Genomic DNA, 18931 nt, shown 5'->3' with positions numbered 1-18931 from the left:
CCCTACAAAAGTCAATGTTCCATAAAACACAGAGATCCGGGTCTCTGGAATAGCCTCAATTAAAGAGTTGTCCTTCCCTATATAACTAATAGAAATGGACTTATGTAGCGTTTAAGTAAAGCTATATAGCCATTGGGGTGGAAGGATGACACACAACTGGGATATTTGTATGCTGTAACCCAAGATCACAGACAATTTATCAATGACTTTTTTCCATAATTGGTGGGGTTTGGAATATATTTCAAGGTGATGTGAAAATAATTGTGTGGTTTACTGAAAGTGCAGCCAGAACAAATGTCTGGCTTTCCAGATCCCAGAACTGGGCATGTTATGCTGAGTAATGCGTGTTCTGTGAACAACATAATGTTGAATGGTTACATTTATGGGTTCTTGTCCATGGAGCAGCTTTTTTATTATTATTATTTTACAATATTGTGTATGTGTGTGGATATTGATGTCAGTTTTCCAATATGATATCCCAATATGATTTCATTACAGACTACTAGTTGTCCATTGTGGTTGAGAGAATATAGTCTTGATCAGGGGTTTATGGAGTGAGGTATCATAAGGAGAAGGTTGTAGATTGGAGTTTGTCGGATTGACATCACAGAGGAAATAATGACTGATTTAGTATTTCGGAATCAACTCTTCAGATCTTAATAATGTGTTTTTGAATACGTTCTTTGGTGGGAAATTACGAAGAAAGTCCGTGTCAGATCAGATGGTGCTAAGGTGCTTAGGTGAAATTTGGTTGATTTCCCAAAGCCCCTCTGAGTCACAGAGATTGCAGGATTGTTAAAATAGCTGTGCTTTTTGTGATATGTTGAGAAAACGCAGATCTTTAAAAGAGAACAATTGCATCAATTTAAAAACTACACATTTCATACATGTCGAATGCGCGATAGTGGGTAAAGTATACATCATTAGCCAGATGATGAAACCACAAATATTTTTCCCACGGGCGCAATTTATAGCAGGCACTGTACATACGAACTAATCTGCGTAGTACATGGATACTACAACATAAGTGCAAGTATTTTATTGTTATTGTTTTATTGTTATTATCGTTTCTAAAGCAATGCAAAGATATGCATCTGCGCGCGCCTGCTTTGCTGCCCAGGGTAAAAGTAGATTGTAGGGGCCATCGCGCTCAGCCTGATTATTCTGTGTTGCGTCTTCGCAGATACACTACTTGCCGTTACATTTAGAGATAACTGTATCACGTGATACACTTCATTTGTAAATCAGTGGGTCTGCGTGAAGGCATTCGTACATTATGCCTGTTGACGAACAAGATTGCAAAGTCTAGTTAAACTCAGCTGATTCTTGAATGTGTATTGTGGGCATTGTAGTTCTGATTCGACTTAACCACATGGGTCTAGACCTTCGAGTAAACTACAGGCCCCACAAGACATCTGGTTTGTAAGCATGTGCCGTTCACGTTCGCATTGTTTCCATTTTCAAAACATTGCTACTTGAGAATAGGGAGCTTCCTGACCTGAGGCTGTGGCCAACCGGTAGGTAGTTACATGTAATGTAATTAACAATGTTTTTGACAAATTGCTAACTTTACATTCTGCGACACCAAAGCAAACTGTGATTAAATTAATTAACCTTTTAATTTCAAATATTTATAATTTGCTTTCTCATCCACCTAGCCGGCTAGCTGTTCTCCACCGGTGGTAGTTAGCTGGCTGGCTACTTAAAAACCCATCTAGCTAAAAGCCAACTAGTACATGGGGCAAATTCATTTTTAATGGTAACAAGCTAGATACCTGGTACTGTGTGAGTTATCTTAAGGTCAAATCTGTTAGAAAGCTGCCAACTACCAACTTTCAATGTCGAGTGCTGGATACCTACATTCATTTGCCAGAAGTTAGCAAGCTAGCTGGCTAGCTAACTTAGCTAACTCCTGGCAAATGATCTACTACAGTCGTGGTTTTAAAACTGCAATGTGTAAAACTTTTCAACACGTACGCACATTGCTTATTAATTTGATGGCATAACACAGAGAACGCGTCTTTGTTTGCTAAACCAAATTTAGGCTGGTAGAAGGAAAAGCAAGGATAACTTGTTAACTGACATTTTCAGGGGATATGCGACAATGAACTTATAAAGACAGCTAACGTTAGGCTGCTAGGAAGCGGATAACCATGGCTAATCAATAAACCCCAGTGAGACAGAGACGTTGCAACAGTTGCTAACCTTACAATTAGCCTTGTGGAAGACATTGGTAGGTCGCTAAATTGTACCATCACAAAAGAATAAGTGTAGAGCATTATTTGTGTGCGGGCGTATTGCTCAGGTAAGTATAATTATTTGTGCAGGTCAAGCAAAGGTGGCGGGTGCAAAGAATAACGTTAAGGTTACCATCGATCACTTTTGAATGTTCTGGGATCAGCGAACGGCCTATGCTTAAGTAATACCAGTCTGGCTCCCAAACAAACCATTATCGCTCTGCCTTAGGTAAAAACTGATTGAAATAGCAGGAAAACACCCGACGAGAGTTTAAACCGACGGTAGCACTTCTGTAGAGAGCAAAGTGCTTCTGTTGTTTCTGTTTTGTCAATCTTTAATGAAACAGTCACATGTGGTGGATATACTCCTTCTTGTCGTTGTGCGCCACTGGTTTTATTTTATAAAAAAAAAAAAAACACACATCACCAGCATCTTGTATTGGCTTCAGGAGGAATACCAGTTGAAGAAGAAAAAAAAAATTATTACATGCAAAATCATATTTGTGGACCAACATCATAATTAAATGCTTGAACGCGGCTCAAGAATCGTGGGGTTAACGCCTTGTCTGAAGATCGTTTGTTTTAGAGTCCGGAGGAATTGTGAGCACAATCATGCTCAGTAATGCAGTTTGTTTGATAATGACAATGTCATTGACATGGACTGTTTCTCCCACTTGGGGAACTTAGGGAGGTGCTGTGAATTCTAGCGGCCGTTTCTTGGAAGTGGCAAAGATGTTCCACACGTTTCCTCACCCTTGTTTACCAAGAGTTTATGTACAGTGTCCTGAGATGAACATTTGTTTTGAAGCGTGTGGCATTTGGGTCTAGGCTATGCAAAAACCAACAGGGAGGAGTAGAGGGGGTATAAGTGCCTTTTGATAATGCTTTTGTTGCCGTTTTATTGTGTGATCAGAGTAGCCTTGACTGTCTTGGGTAAACCATGATGCATATCTGGGTCTTATACAGGACATTTGTTATTGCCAGTTCCTTCATGAGTTGTATTTTTAGTTGTATGGGCTGAACACTGAATTGTAATTCGTCTGTTTTTATTTCTCTTGCAGCTATTAATTTATCACGTATCTAAATAGTATAACTAAAAAAAGAGGAAATGGACTATACACTCAAAAGTTTCATGCAGCAGCTCAAGAGATCTATTGTTTGCAGAGATGTTGCGTGTGAGGTCTGGAGTACCCCATACACTGCAAGGGAAACAAGGCTTGAATAGAGCCTGTAGAGACTGATGTGGAAGTATCAAATAAGTGATTGGCAATCAGTTTATATGATTTATTGAGACACTTGTCTGGAACAGAGATAATATATTACAGTCCATTTGGACTGGGTGCTTATAGGATTTACAGATTATAGTGTCTTTACCATGTAAGCACCTATGATGTGTGATTGTGTCACTGCTGTTTAGGTTACTGTAAGGGAGTCCCACCCTACTGCCCCTGTCAGTGTTGTTTCTCTTCCCTGTAGGAACATAAGCACTTGATTCTGCTCAGCTGCTACTGGAAGCAGGCTGATTTAAGCACTCTTCCAGCCTTGAGATTGTTGGACACTGAAAGTAAGCTGGAAAACCTGACCTTCCATTACTTGGTTGTTGTTGTTGGGTGAAGGAGTGACTTTTTGACCAGTGTGTTTGTTTAAAAAAAAATACCCCAACATTTGTTCGTTATCCACTTTCTCCCATTCGTAATACACACAAAGAAAGAAGATAGCACAGGTTGATACAAAATATCCATCTTTCTATGCATAGAAGTTTCAATCAATATCTAATCACGCGTTACATTTTTGAGGCATAAGTGAACAATGCTTCATATTTAACCCATATGGGGGAGGTGGGGTGGAGAAGAAAGCAAGCCAGTTGTCTTGCATTTAAAAATCAACAAGCATTATAGTACGTGCTCTAGGAAATCACTTCATTCTGTTATATGTGCACTTATGTTTGACAAAAAAAAAATTCAGAAAGTAGTTACCCCAAATAGTTTTACTCAGCACTGGTGTTCTTTGGCAGAAGTTTTTTAGGGTCCGGTTTTCTCTTAGAAACTAACCCTGTGACTGAGCTGACTGAAGCCATTTGGCTGTCCGTGGTTGTTTTCCATTTGTTTGTTTGTTGAGAGCTTCTCCTTAGTTGACAGTGCTTCACAGATAAGGCCATCCACCAACGGCAAGCAGATGTCAGAACATAAAAAAAAACAAGCACTGTGAGTGTCTTCTCTTCAGTTCACTCCTTTCTATATCCGTGTAATGGACTTTGGCTGAAGATGTAATCAGATATTTGCTGGGCATTTGAAATTTCATTTTCCAGTGTTACTTATTTTAACACGTTTCTTCAGAAACAAGCCTCTACGGACTGCAAGCATTTTAATCCACTTAGATGGTTTGCAACAAAGGTTTCCTTTCAGTTAGTGTTCTGCGTGTTTTGCAGTTTGAAGTTTACAGTTGGTTCAAACTGCCTCCTTTATTACCATCAAGAAAGTGATAGACCCATATAGTTGAGATAAAAATGAAAAATTCACAAGTGATTGGACATCTTATTTACTTAATGATTTCTTAATTATGAGTAAATCAGTATCATTTTAATCCATCAACAGCACTTTGAGTGGATTGGAGTGCTGTAGTGTTACTTTTTACTCTCAACCAATGAGATTGTCTTTTGAGCCATAGAGTTAGCCTGGAGTAACAATTTAGGATTGTTTCCTTTAGCACTCCTAGTCTTATTTCACAAGCAGCACGAGTGTGATTCTGATAATCCTGTACGTGCAGATCTGGGAAATTCGGATGGTAGTTTAGAACATTGTTGAGGGAAACCTGGAGTACAAAGGCTGCCTGTATGGACAATGGAGGCACATTTAACAGTGTTTAACTCAGTCTGTGGGAAAGAATCTTACTGCTGCTGTTTTCCCCTACTTCAAAGATCAGGTCACTGTTAGAACATAGGTACAAGTTGACCTTGAACCCTTTCTGCAATAAATCAAGGCCATTGATGGATCATCTCTCATAAAGAACCTTTATTTCTGTGGTGCCCCGGAGAATGATTGTCTTTGATCCCTGAGGTTGTCAAAGTGAAGGACATCCCCAGAGGATAGCAGCCATTGAGTTTCATCATTGACACAGCCTATTTGATCTGACTGTCCTAGCTTTTGATTATGGATGGTTAAGCCAAACACAGTCATAGCCAGAGAAGCCATTACCCCCCATTCAGCAGGTGGCCTGCAACAATACTACATCACTTTCATTAGTTAGGTAGCCTTTGAATGGTGTCATTGTGTAACTGAATGTTGTCTGTACACACAGGTAATGATTTGTACATAAGGCGCTGACCCAGACCATTAAGAATCATGGATGATGAATGGAAACCACTGCTGGCCTCAGAGAGAGCTGGAGACAGCTACACAGATCGTGGTGTTACAGATTCTTTGGACCCAAAGTCAAAAAGGTACCACAGGGTCTCCCTGTTTTTCATACACATTAAAGATCAAAATTAATATGGTTGACATATTGCTTTATTCTGCAATAGAAACATCTAGGTCCAAGAAGGCAATGTGCTGCCTTATTTAAAAATTTCAAAATAGTGTTCAGTGTTAAGTATTTAAAATGATTTTATCTTTAATTTGTGATTGTCTTTTCTTGGTTTGTTTTTACCAGACAGCTTTGATTTTGGTAAGAATGTCTAGGGGTTTTGCAGACAAAACATGTTTGTTGACATGGTAATGATCTTATTTCAAATGGCTCATTTTGGAATAGCCCCACTATTAGAAAACAAATGATATAGAATATGCTGATTCAATTCAATTTAATTTTATTTATATAGCGCTTTTTACAACACAAGTTGTCACAAAGCAGCTTTACATTGTTCCCAGGCCTGAGACCCCCTGAGAGCAAGCCTAAGGCAACAGTGGCAAGGAAAAACTCCCTAATTAACAGGAAGAAACCTTGAGCAGAACCCAGCTCAGAGGGGGAGCTCATCTGCTTCTGGCCAACACTGGGCAGATAGAATGAGAGAGAAGCTGAAAGTTGTACAATGTAAGACATTTGAGTTTGATTGACAGCAGTAATTAACAACAGAGTATTTATAAAATCTATCCTAGGATGTCCGGTTCTTGGCACGCAGTTGGCTTGATGGGCAGGGCAGCAAGGTAGCAGGACTGGAAATTGAGATGTGGCACTTGGGCTGCAGCTTCAGGCAGGAGCCCGGAGCAGGGATAGGAAACAAATAGAAAAAAGTGATTAGTGGATGTTAAGGGCAGGAATGGAAACAATGATGTTGGTGTGTGAAGTGTAACAAGTCGTTACATGTAAAAAATAAATGCTGTTTTTCATCTCTGCATACATAAGACAAATTCCAAACAAAGCCAAATAAAGTTCCATTTAGCTATGTCTTCAGTTTTGGGACAATAAAAGTTAATCTCTAACAGTCCTTGTTGCCAATAAAAAGAATGCTGACATTTTATAATGTGGTAAAATTGTTTCTTTGATATGCAAACTCAGCATTTTATCTGAGTTTTCCTAATGTTGTTTATGAATAAATGGAAAGGCTGTTTATTGCAGAGGTCAGTGTATTCTCTCTGGATTAATATTAAATATATTAATGCGGAGGCATTGTAAGGACATAGGATAGAGGATGATTCGACTTGTCTTAATTTTTGCTGGCTGAACAAAGTGCTTCAGCTGAATGACAGTAACTAAGACAGCCTGTGTCAGAAAGCATAATCTCTGCAGTGAAAGTTGACCGGGCTTCTAGGTAAATTTGTTATACAGAAATGAATTGGTTAATAGGCACTTGAGGCATGATCATTATCTACAGTGCCCCTATATCCTCCAAATGAAAGTGGTTTGAGTGAGCTGGGCTTCCTGGCCCAGACTGTGTCCCAGCTGACGGAAACCCCATCCCACCAGATACTAATGCATACTGCTTCAGAAGGAAAGTAATTATCAGCTGCTGTAGAGGGTCACAGCCTTATAAGTCCCCAACACTCCACAACTAACATTGTTCAAAGCTCCGTCACTAACAAGTCGTTATGAATTAATCCTGTTTGGCATTTCACAAACTCTAAACAGGAGCCAAGATTATTGGAAGAAACACTTAGAGGCTACTTTTCCCAAAAGTGATGCCGCCACCCACTTCAAGCTTTTGTTACAGGAAATCGGAGGTTTATTTTTAGCTGGGGAAATTTCTTTAGTCAACCAGCAGTGTTGGGGCTGAATGATGGAGGGAGTCTGTTGGGCTGTTATCAATACTCCTGCTATCAACAGACACATACACATATGTAAAGAGTTTAACCCTCATTTTACAGTTCACTCCTGTACAAGACTATAATTGTGGTCTAATTGTGGCTTGAGTAATTCTAATAACAGCATTATTACAGTTGAACAACTTTGTGGGGCATGTTGACATTTATGAGTGGGGGAAAAAGTAGGATGAACTAATGATCAGTAAATGTTGTCAGAAACCTGATGTGTGAATAGCAGATTTTACATCACCTGTTTTAAAATGTATTGGTCGCTGTAACAATTATGCAACACATGTCTTGAAAGATATAGGGCCATTTTAAGATTTAGGAAAGTTGTCTGTCAGAAAATAGTGCTGTGAATTAGAGTTTATTAAACAAAAACACAAGCACAAACATTGTTGCTGTGGATTATACCAGATGCATATATGTGGACTGACGTACTTCCATTGTGCCATGATATTCCAGGCCCTTTTATTGGCCCGAACTGCATTTTCTTTTTCCTTCACATGTTTTCCTGTGTTTTACATATCTGTGTTTTCTTAATACAGAGCAGGTGGTGGCTAAATCTCACAATGAACCAGTGTAACTGTGAAGATGCAAAGAGTGAAGTTGTGTGTCTGCTCGAACATCATTTAAGTGCTTCAGTAGTTAGTTGACTTGTTACATGTGTTCTGTCTCACCTGATGAGCTGTAGTGTAGCCATTACATGTCTGTGATGCAGGGTGAAACAAAAAATGTATCACTGCTAATCTATTGTCAGGAGCGGTTGACCTGAGACAGCCTTTGTGTTCTTGAACTTGAAAAACAAGTTGAGTCCTCAGGGCATCCGGATGATAATATTTACTCTCTTGGCTGCCCCCATTTCAGATTGAACGGTAAGTGTTTGAAGTGGAAGGGAATTTACTTTCCTTTTTTCCAGACTTGTTGGTGCAGGAGGAGGTCAGATGTATCATGCTTTGTCATCCCACCGTGGAATGCCTCTGGGAGCAGGGTTGGGAAACACTGCCTGAGAATTATGTCTCATACAGTAGTGTTGAGATTATGTGAACCTCATGTGTGCCAAGTTTCCTTTATTCCTCACACTGGCATCGGGGCATTGCTGGCATTACTGTAAATGGCGTGACAAACTCACTCACGGCCACGCCTCACCTACAGTTGGCTTTAGGTGTAAATGGTGTTTTTAGCATAGCAGCTGGATGCCTGTGTCTGCAAAGGAGGTGTTTAGGTCAAAGTCTCTTAAGGTGGCTAGACTCCACCATTCTGGCCGGGTATACGACCTGCAGATCTGAAAGTGTAGACGAGATCACTTACCCACAGCGGTCAGACAGGATGTGCAGCGGATTTCATTTTGTTTGTTTTGTGGCCGTTAACTTCATTTTGTGTTTGTACCCCCACCCCCGAATGGGCCAAGTATGTTTGCACCAACAGGCCCCTGTGTCTCCCTGCATGAATGAATTGGTGGCAGTGGCGTACTCCTATCCGTTTTACACTGTGACATCAGATTAAGCAGGATTGTGTGAAACGGACTCCTTTCGCTGCTCCTCTTCCCTCAAGGCCTTTCCACGTGGAGCCACGGAACATCGTGGAGGAGGACGCGCAGGAGAGGGTTTCCGCGGAGGCCTCCGTGATGAACAGCAGAGTGCACTACTACAGCCGTCTGACCGGCTCCTCCGACAGATTACTGGTAGGCCCCAAACCACACGCGCCCATCATACTGTTCATGCCACCGGTGAGTTAAGCAAAGCCAGACGCAGCTTACACAGCATGCATTTAACATTCCAACCATTTGTACAGCAAGGCAGCAATGCATTCAGCAAAGCAGTACAGGGTGACCACTTTGCACTTTGAGCACAACAGCAGTGCCTCTACCAGCACTCTAACCCTCTGGCTGCAGGTGGAGTTCCCTGATCCTGCCACTTCCACCTGTGTAACCATACAGTGTGTATGTACATCAGTAAATACCTATAGAAGATGATGACCTGCTCTCACGGCCCTGGTGTAGTTTTTCATGAGCAGCCCGGAGAGTCAAAGCACGCCGCACCACCCCAGCAGCATCCCGGCGTGCATCCAGCACTGATCAATGGCGTCTTTATGACGCTAACATCCAGAGGAGATGATTTAGTTTTGCCTCATTTCGCAGGGTGATGGCTCATTGTGTGCATCGTTGAGCTCTCCCACAGTCCGTGCCTCTTAGTCACAGAGGGTTATCCTGTTCTGCGGTTTTCATTCCCCCTTTCCGCTCAGCCGCTGCGTTCAGTTCGGGTTTAACGTCTACATGTGGCGCTTCGGGAAAAGCCTCAGCATAACACTGGCAAATGTCCATCTGGAGGTTGAATGAAGATCTCACTCCCACATTACACCAGTGTCTTTTTCCAGAGTAGTCTGAGTCATAGCTTTATCTTGCGTTGCTAGTTCAGATCGAGGTCAGTAAACTCTTTGGGCCAATCATGGATTTGCTGTCTTGGTGACTTCACTCAGTCCAGAGCTTAATCTTATTCGTGTGGTTTCCTTACTAGAAACCGTGTTCGGGATTTCTTTGCCAGGTTCCTCCTGATCACGTGATCCCTGCTCCAGAGGAGATCTATGTTTACAGCCCACTGGGAACGGCGTACAAAGTCCAGGGAGGCGAGGGCTCAGTCAAAAACCCCAGCATCGTCACCATGTACGTACCCCTACCCAATGCACAGCTGTGGAATTTGTGAGCTGCACTGATTTTGTTTTGACATTTGCATTGATGGTTTCATAGCAGACTATAAAGTGGTTCATTTTGGATGTTACCTCATTTTACATTTTTTGCATTTTTTTTTCCCATTTTATCGGCTATAAGACATGATTAGGTAAAAAAAAAAAAAAAATGCAGTTAATAAAAAGGCAATATTTACCCAGTTACTCAAAGCACTAAACAGAATCGCTGTTAGATCACACAACATCACATCCTGTGTCTAAGATATAAAACGTATAGATAAATAAAACGTGAATATTTTCCTTCCAGTTTTGCGATATGGAACACAATGATGGGAACCGCTATACTAAGCATACCATGGAGCATAAAGCAGGTGAGGTGCATACGCGTGATGTGTGTACAGGATGATGCCGAGGCCGGCAGCGTCACTCAGCAGCACCGTGTCATTTCCGCTTTCAGGCAGGGTTTACCTGCGGCGTCATCATTCTGGTCACCATGGGGCTGTTGACTCTTTACTGCTGCTACCGGGTGCTGAAGTCTCCCAAGGCGATACGTAAGAAAGCTTCCTTCCGCCATCGTTGCCCCAGTGTCTACACGTTTTCTGTTCGGTTCATGGGATTTTCACCCTTAACTTTTTAAAGCTCATAAATTGGCTGTTGCTGTGTAACGTGTTTGCAGGGAGGTTAGTACTGTGTTTTTGTGTGTTGTACAGTTATCACTTAAGACAGCTGTGGTACACTTTGATTCATTGGAACGTCACCACAGGGTCCGGGTTTCTCTCTTCATGTCTTTGCTTTTATGATTTCTCTGTTTTAATGTTGTTTAGCCATAGCTTTGGCAACTTTCGCTGCCCATACTTGCCTTTTCACTTACGCTTTGTGAAGAGACCCCCACCTGCAGATACCTATCATTTTTGTTACTGCTGTGGAAAAGAACACCGCCAGTGTTGGCATGCATGAACTGTGAACGGCAGATGCCATCAAAGTTGTTGCATCTGTGAGTTGCACGCGCCCAGAGAAGAAAAGTTGCCCTGCTAACATCTGCATGCCACAGTTCACGCCTCATAGCGGAGCAGAGGGAGTGAGACACAGCTGCTGTTTACCTCTCTCTGTGTGTGGCTTTTAGCGGTGAGGTCATTGGGACTGCATTGATTTCTGTTTGGGTTGGTGGCGGTGGATGTGAAGAAGGGAAACAGACAAGCAAATTCTTAAACGCAGCCAAAGCTTACAATGATGAAATTATCGCTCCTTTCGCCTCAGCTTCCAGTTCTGAGCACCTGCCACAAATTGTACTTTGATAGGTATGGTAATTGGGTTAGTTACTTGTACACACACTACTGTAACCTTTGGGTTTTGACATGCAAACTGAATGGTGGTACTTGTTCTGTGTTGCATCAAAGCAAAAGCACATCTCTGCCGGATGTTAGGGAATGTTAAGTAAACCTGTTCAGAACAATACTTTCAGTCTTAAAGCAGATTCCTGGACCTTCATCTCAGTGTGTTTATCCCTGTTCACCCCATCTCTGCATGATCAGAAGGAAGTCATAATGATAGGTCTGACAAGAAAAAAACATTCCAATGATTTTTAATGCACCATGAAAAGATTAGAAGGAAATAAACATCTCTGTAGATCATCTGCTCTCATTGCAATAATAGGCTTATTTTTACATTCCTACATTATGCCTTATGATGCACCCTCCTGCCCTCCATTATTTTAGAAAGCTTCTTGGTTGAGAGAGTTTTTAATAACAGCCATATGTATCTATTGTAATGGATGTGCATTGCATCAGTAATGGTCTGGGGTAAGCATTCAGACTTGCATGTTTTTCTGAGGGCTGTTTTCACATCAGTGTCCATTTTGTCCTCTTCCAGAATACGCAGATACCTCAGATTGGGAGTTTCCAGATGTGTGTAAATATTACTTTGGGACTTTCGGCCAATGGTCCAGTCTGGTGTTTTCCATGGTGTCACTGGTTGGTGCCATGGTGGTTTACTGGGTCCTTATGTCTAACTTCCTATTCAACTCGGGAAAATTCATTTACAGTAAGTTATCAGCTATTACAGAGACCAAGAATGTCCCCTTTGTGTCCTGTTATATAATGGGAAACGTGGAGAAACTCTCCAAACTGGTACATTCATTTGTATGTAGAATTCCTTTTTCCGGATGTGAAGCTGACCCTGAATTGCTGTTTTTTTTTTTTTTTTTTGTCTGAAATTTTGTCTCTTTTACAGACTATGTTCACAATGTCAGCATGACAGATGATGAGTTTGGAACAAATGGAACTGAAAGAGGTAAAAGCCATGTTAAAAAGCGTCCAACCTGAAGGCCGGCACACACACCAGCAACCAATCAGTTAATCACAGTTGCACGTAACACAGGGGTGTCACACAGCCCCGTCATAGCAGTGTAAACGTGCATCAGATTAACCTGAACCTGACTGAAAAAAGCAAAAGGGATAAAGTGGCATATAGTGGAGAGAACTACACAAACAGGATTACACTGACACATCCATTCAAATTAAAGTCTTTGTTAAAGTGGTACTACACCACAAAAATACCCACCACCAGACCCTAAAACAAAACTTTACTGTTCAGAAGATGAAAAGGAATGAGAAGGAGGTGTTTTTGGTGGGCAGGCATGCCGGTTGCTCGGGTAGCTGAGACTGTCGCTCATCTTCAGTCGGTTGCAAGTTAAAAAAAACCTGTGGTGTGACATTTGGAAAGTCACGACTTGATGAGTGTGCGTATTATTTGATGAGTGTGCATACTTTTGGACTTGGTCTCTGCGTCGTAACCTTCAGTAACTTTGCATGAATGCGCAATGCAGCAGGTGTGGGTAGTCTGTCAGGCTCTGGGACTGGGAGGGTGGAGGCAGGTGGAGGTGCTTGGTGGTAGAGAGAGACGTGCCTATCTGAAGGTGGAGTGACCTCAGCTTTACACCCTCACTGCTGCTCTGGGGAATGTGCACAGTTAGTGTGACAGTGTAGCATAGTGGTTACGGAGCAGGACTCGTAACCGAAAGGTTGCCGGTTCGATTCCCTGCTGGGGCACTGCTGCTGTACACTTGGGCAAGGTACTTGCCTCAGTAAATATTTCAGGCAGGGTTTAATTTATTAAAAAAAACTGATAACTGATGTAAGTCAGTCTGGATAAGAGCATCTGCTAAATGCCAATACTGTAATGTAATGTGGATTGGATGCCCCCCTTCCCCCTGGGCACGTTGTCACGGCTCCCTCATTCCCTCGCCATTCATTCCAGTGATCTGCCCGTTCCCCAACACCGACCACAAGGACAACAGCAGCCTGAGCATGTACTACGTGAGTGACAACGGCACAGGGACGTCGCAGTTCGACCGCTGGTGGAGCAAGACCAACACGGTCCCCTTCTACCTCATCATCCTGCTCCTCCCCCTCCTCAACTTCCGCTCCGCCTCCTTCTTTGCCAGGTTCACTTTCCTTGGTACGGCGTCCACCTTCTAGGAGAACCGATTCTCCTCGCGTTAATCAATTGTCTGCACTGCCTTCTGGCGGTAATTTTAAGGACTCTGTTATAATTGGCAAATTTATTTCAAAAATTATGTAAGCAGTGTTTGTATTTCAGGGATGTGCATGAAGTGTTTTGAAAAACTTGTTGGTCTTTAAATCTTAAATTATTGTGACATCTTTAAAATTTTAAGATTAGATTAGTGTCATGTACATACCATTTTGTGGAGAGGTAGTTAGGAATTGATAAACTGTAATTTTTGTGCATCATTCCCTGACTTTACCCTGTACACATGGACCAGTTGTAGACTTGGATTCCACTTTTACCTCTGTAGGTACGATATCTGTGATCTACCTGATATTTCTGGTCACACTGAAGGCAATTCGTCTGGGCTTTCACCTGGAGTTCCACTGGTTCGACTCCACCAAATTCTTCATGCCAGGTACGCCCGTCACCCTTGACACACAGTGCTGTCACTTGCCGTCAGCTGATGTTGAGATGACGCTGTCTCAGTTCTGTCTCCCCTGACCTCACACGCGGTCAGGCTGCAACCTCATCTCTTTTGCTCTACGCTGTCTGCGCCTTTGAGTTTTTGTAACAATTTCCTCATTCTTTACACAGACTTTGAAATGACTTGGAATGAACCCAGTCTTATTTAGATGTTATAAAGAATGTTATAAAAAATGTTATGAACTTGCATTGAAGCAATAGCAAGAATGAGCTGTGGTGTGATATAATTCATGGTATTATATCTAATGACCTCAAAACTGTCAAAATAAGATCATTATTTCTACTGCTATTAATAATAATTATCGTAATAATTACGATTGGAATAGGATAGGAATGGCTAATACTAGTCGACAACAGTCTTCATATTTTGTATTTCACATTTACATCATAATTTCATCTGTAGATGCTGTAATGACCAGCTGCTTTATACAACTGTTTTCCATGTCTGTGCCAGAGTTCAGACTGCTGTTCCCACAGCTGACAGGAGTTCTTACTCTGGCCTTCTTCATACACAACTGTATCATCACTCTGATGAAAAGCAACAAAAATCAGCAAAACAACGTAAGTATAGATCCTCCCACAGGGTTACTGTTGCCGTTCAGACAGCTGTGTCATCACTGTCAGGAAAAGCAGTGAGCTGAGACCACATTTTTAAAAATACTAATGGACTACCTGCCATTACATACAATTAATGGAGCCTGCCGTTTCATTTGTGATGTAACAACACGCTACTTATGAGCTGCCTTTCTGAATTAGTGGCGTGCACTGACCCAAGCAGGTAGTGTCAGTTTGTGAAGTGTAGATGGTCTAGTGAACAAAGCAAGCTGTTTACATAGGTTGCCCTGGATTATTATGTGTGCTAGACGTTTGCAGGAAAAGGGAAAAGTAGCTAGAGTCAGTGAACCTATGAATAGTTTTGTACAGCATTGTGATTTATTTTGCTGATGAAACCGTTTTCAGCGACCTAGTGCGGATTCCTCGGCTGTTTCCTCCTTTAGTCTCATTGCTTCCTGTTATGTAACTGTTCCAACAGTCAAACCATTCCAGCCACAGCAGATCACACTTGTGTTAACTACTGCCCATTTTTCACTCAGCTCAGCAGATTCCATCAGTGGAATAAAGGAATGCTGAATGGCTTGAAAATGCAAACCTGTTACAATTTTATGATGTATCAAAAGAGATGTACCGTGTAATATAGACTAATGTTTAACCAGCCATATTTCACTGGAGGATGGGAAGATACTCATCATTGTCTTTTTTGAGTGTAAAATGCTCACCTCTGTAATACAATCTGTGTTTGGAATGACTGCAGGTTTATAATGTCATTTCAGGTGCGGGACCTGTCTGTGGCGTACCTGCTGGTGGGGCTGACCTACCTTTATGTGGGAGTTATGATCTTCGCTTCCTTCCCCTCCCCTCCACTGCCTAAAGACTGCATTGAGCCGGTAATATGGTGCATGCAATGCCTAATATTATGCATGAGAGAGACAGCAGCATAATCCTGAACATAGGACATTTTTATACTTTTGGTGTTGATCTTGGCAATAATGAGTGCACAGCAGTTCATCCAACTTTCAAATCATCCAGTGACTTGCCTGAGAAGATTAGGTACATGCAAGTGCAAGATTAGTTACATGCAAGTGTATTTTATTATATGTGATATAAGATATAAAATACCACTTGCTTCACAGAGGCTTACGCACAGTAGCCTTTAGTGAAGCAAAATGACTCAAACTGCTGTGGAATGAGTTTTGCTTGGAAGGGAAGTTGTGGTTGTTACAGGCAGTATCTGCATTCAGGGTCTCGTCTTTTCTGTAGAACTTCTTGGACAACTTCCCCAGCAACGATATCATGGTGTTTGTGGCACGGACATTCCTGCTGTTCCAAATGACCACGGTGTACCCGCTGCTGGGGTACCTGGTACGCGTGCAGATGATGGGCCAGATCTTTGGCAAGCACTACCCTGGGTACGAACTCATTTTCCAACACAGGAGGGCTTTTAGAACGACCAGCCCAAGCTCAGCTGAGGTTGTGGAGAGATTAGAATGAGCTCACGTGATCTTCAACAGAGACTGTAATGATGTTAGGTAAGCTTTTAGAGAGAGGGATGAGCTCACTTGTGCTAGCGGAGAGAAAATCCCAAGCACAGGTGAGCTGTAACATAATCAAATGAACTTCTGCCTTACCATTTTAGTAATCTGTTGAAAACCAACCCCCCGATCCACCATCATTCTGCATTATTCTGGTATTGACACGTAATGCCACAATCACAGGCACCATAAACAAATTGTCTCAGGTGAACAGTGGTTTAACAGACGCTTTCTCTGCTTATCAGCATTAGTTTTCATTTAAGAGTACAAGGAGGAGTTTTGGGAAAAGCTATTTCAGGACTTCAGGACACCCCTCTCTTCTCCTCTCAGCTTCTTCCACGTCTTCACCCTGAACGTCATCATTGTTGGTGCAGGGGTCCTCATGGCAAAGTTCTACCCCAACATTGGTTCCATTATCAGGTAAGAGCACACTTTAAGGGACTTCAGAACAAATATGTCTGTCAGGGAGAATGTGCTTATCTGCAAAAGAATGTTTTGTTTTCATGTTTTCGTCTATGGAAGTAAAGGGTAAAATGGAGTTTTGCTATCAAGATTTCTCCCAGCCTTCATAAATGAGAGCACGAGTGGATTACGAGTAGGAAGATACCGATTTTGCATATGTACTGGTCGCTTAGCGGTACTAGTAGCATTATTTCTGTTTGTCAGAGTTGATATAAACATTATGCTCATGACATAAGGAACAAATGCTCTCTGGTGTCTGTTTCTAATACTTTGTTTTATGTTCATGTACATCCTGTTTATTTGTGCAGGTACTCAGGGGCGTTATGTGGCCTCGCCCTGGTCTTTGTGTTTCCTTCTCTCATCCACATGATGGCCCTTCATCGCACGGGGACGCTCCGCTGGCCCTCCGCCCTCTTCCATAGCTTTATAATCCTGCTCGGAGTGGCCAATTTGGTTGGGCAGTTCCTCATGTAACTCCATATTCTCACACTGTCTGCTGCCAGGACTGACCCATACTGGTGGTTCAGTCAGGAGTCTACCTTCCACCACTCCCAGGGGAATTCTGCAAACAGAATGGGCGTAGGATTTCCGATTTCGGCAACAGCCAAGACAGCAAAACTGAAAAAGACATTTTCTGCCATTTTTGCAGAAGCATGGTTTTGTAGATATACATTACAAACTCATTTCTAGCTCAGATATGACTAACCGAGCTATGTTTACTTCAGCTTTGAGGGCCTTGACTCTTGACTTGTGACCTTAGTGTCACAAATCGTACAGCATTCTGCAGCTGTTCTAGATATTTCAGTATCTCCATAAGAACAGTCTGTTCAGAGATGGAAGGAAATGATGAATTGAACCATTGTGTAGCAGTGTAGCATTCAGACACCCTAACATTCATGTATTGCTGAAAGCCTGCCACAAACAGCGCTTATTCAAGTTCTCAGCATATTTCCCAAACTTCAGGAACAGCTACATTTTTTTCCAATGTGAAGTTTTGTTCGTGTATGGCTAAGTATTGGGAGTCTGAAATCAGTCCATCTTTTGTGAACTCTGTGGAGAGGTAGAATTATGGAGAACCGCTGGAACGGACACACGAATCCATGAAATCAGTCGAAGGTTCACTGATTGTTAAAGCTGGCATGGCCAAATGAATTTGTTGTTAAACAAACCGGTTTGAATTTGGACGATTCGCTAGTAAATGGGTAATTCAACCATTTATCACAGAATTCCCCAGGGAGTGTTGCACAGCACTCTGTCATCCTTGGGGAGGAAGCTGTGTGACCTTTGTGTCTGCTTTTATACTTTGTTTACATTTGGGCAGTGGACAGTTGGCTCTCCCACATTACCACAGACATTCTGTTTCTTATTACGAGTTATTCAGGTCCCTTATTCCTTACATTCTCCATCTAGGAGGAACAGTTAGTATCAGGAGGCTCTGGTGCTGTCTGCCTTTGTATACTAGCTATGGATGTTCTGTTTGAACAGTGCTCCTTCAAAAATTGGCAATAACAAATCACCACAGTTAAAGCTTCAACAATGTCTCAGACAACTTTCAGTTTGAAGCACACAGATATGACTGTTCAGTATATACGTCTGTGCTTTAACTGTGCTTTTTTCTGTCTCACAGTTCTCAGAAGTGGTCATGGGTGCGTGAAGCATGATTACTTCGTAATGGGTGGAGATGTATGTTATCAGTGACTCAGTGATTTGAATCAATCAGTGTTCTGCTATAGACATTTTTTTTTATTGGTGATATGAGTCGGTGATTGACAGCAGGCAGTATCTCTACCCATGACAGGGGTCATGAGGAGTCACTCTTCCAGTACTAGTTGTTAGTTCGGTTCCACATTCTAATTTTGGGCAGGTCAGTGTAACGGTCTGCTTTTTTTTTTATAGCGACACCATTCTAATGGGGATAGTAAATTAAGCCAACTGGTTTGCTGCACTTTCTCCTCATTCAGACTCCTCCACTGGGAGTGGGCAGTTGGTCCTCTTAACCCAGATCTGCCCACTTCTCTGATGGCTTTATGGGGAGTAGTTAAGTATGTTGGCTGGTTCTCCATAGAATGCACATCATTGCCTGAACTTACAAGCCAAGGGACAGTCATGCCATATATCTGTTATACATTATTACGTCTAAGTGGCAAGTGCAATTGAAATGAATCAAAAAGCCATGATAGTTTGAGGACAATGGAGTGATGCATTTTACAGCTTATGTGAGCAGGAGGCCACC

The 18931-nt window shown here is 42.0% G+C and overlaps 1 protein-coding gene across 2 annotated transcripts; it reads left to right on the top strand.

The window, feature by feature from the left end:
- The first annotated feature begins 1450 nt into the window (after nt 1–1450).
- On the top strand, nt 1451–18930 carry slc38a9 (solute carrier family 38 member 9). Of its 2 annotated transcripts, XM_036529048.1 has the most exons (15): nt 1451–1517; nt 5535–5676; nt 9026–9155; nt 10015–10133; nt 10464–10527; nt 10614–10707; nt 12026–12196; nt 12386–12445; nt 13412–13612; nt 13971–14078; nt 14601–14707; nt 15478–15591; nt 15965–16113; nt 16567–16656; nt 17007–18930. In XM_036529048.1, the coding sequence occupies exons 2-15, from the start codon at nt 5579–5581 to the stop codon at nt 17170–17172; spliced, it is 1671 nt and encodes a 556-aa protein (XP_036384941.1). In that variant the 5' UTR covers nt 1451–1517; nt 5535–5578; the 3' UTR covers nt 17173–18930. The 2 variants fall into 2 exon arrangements, with proteins under 2 accessions (XP_036384941.1, XP_036384942.1); XM_036529049.1 differs by lacking the exons at nt 1451–1517; nt 5535–5676 and adding an exon at nt 8243–8346.
- Nucleotide 18931: the final 1 nt, after the last annotated feature.

Source organism: Megalops cyprinoides, chromosome 5 (genome assembly GCF_013368585.1).
Source record: "Megalops cyprinoides isolate fMegCyp1 chromosome 5, fMegCyp1.pri, whole genome shotgun sequence".
NCBI lineage: Eukaryota > Metazoa > Chordata > Actinopteri > Elopiformes > Megalopidae > Megalops > Megalops cyprinoides.
Note: the sequence above shows the minus strand (reverse complement) of the source record. Positions and strands in the feature narration are given on the sequence as shown.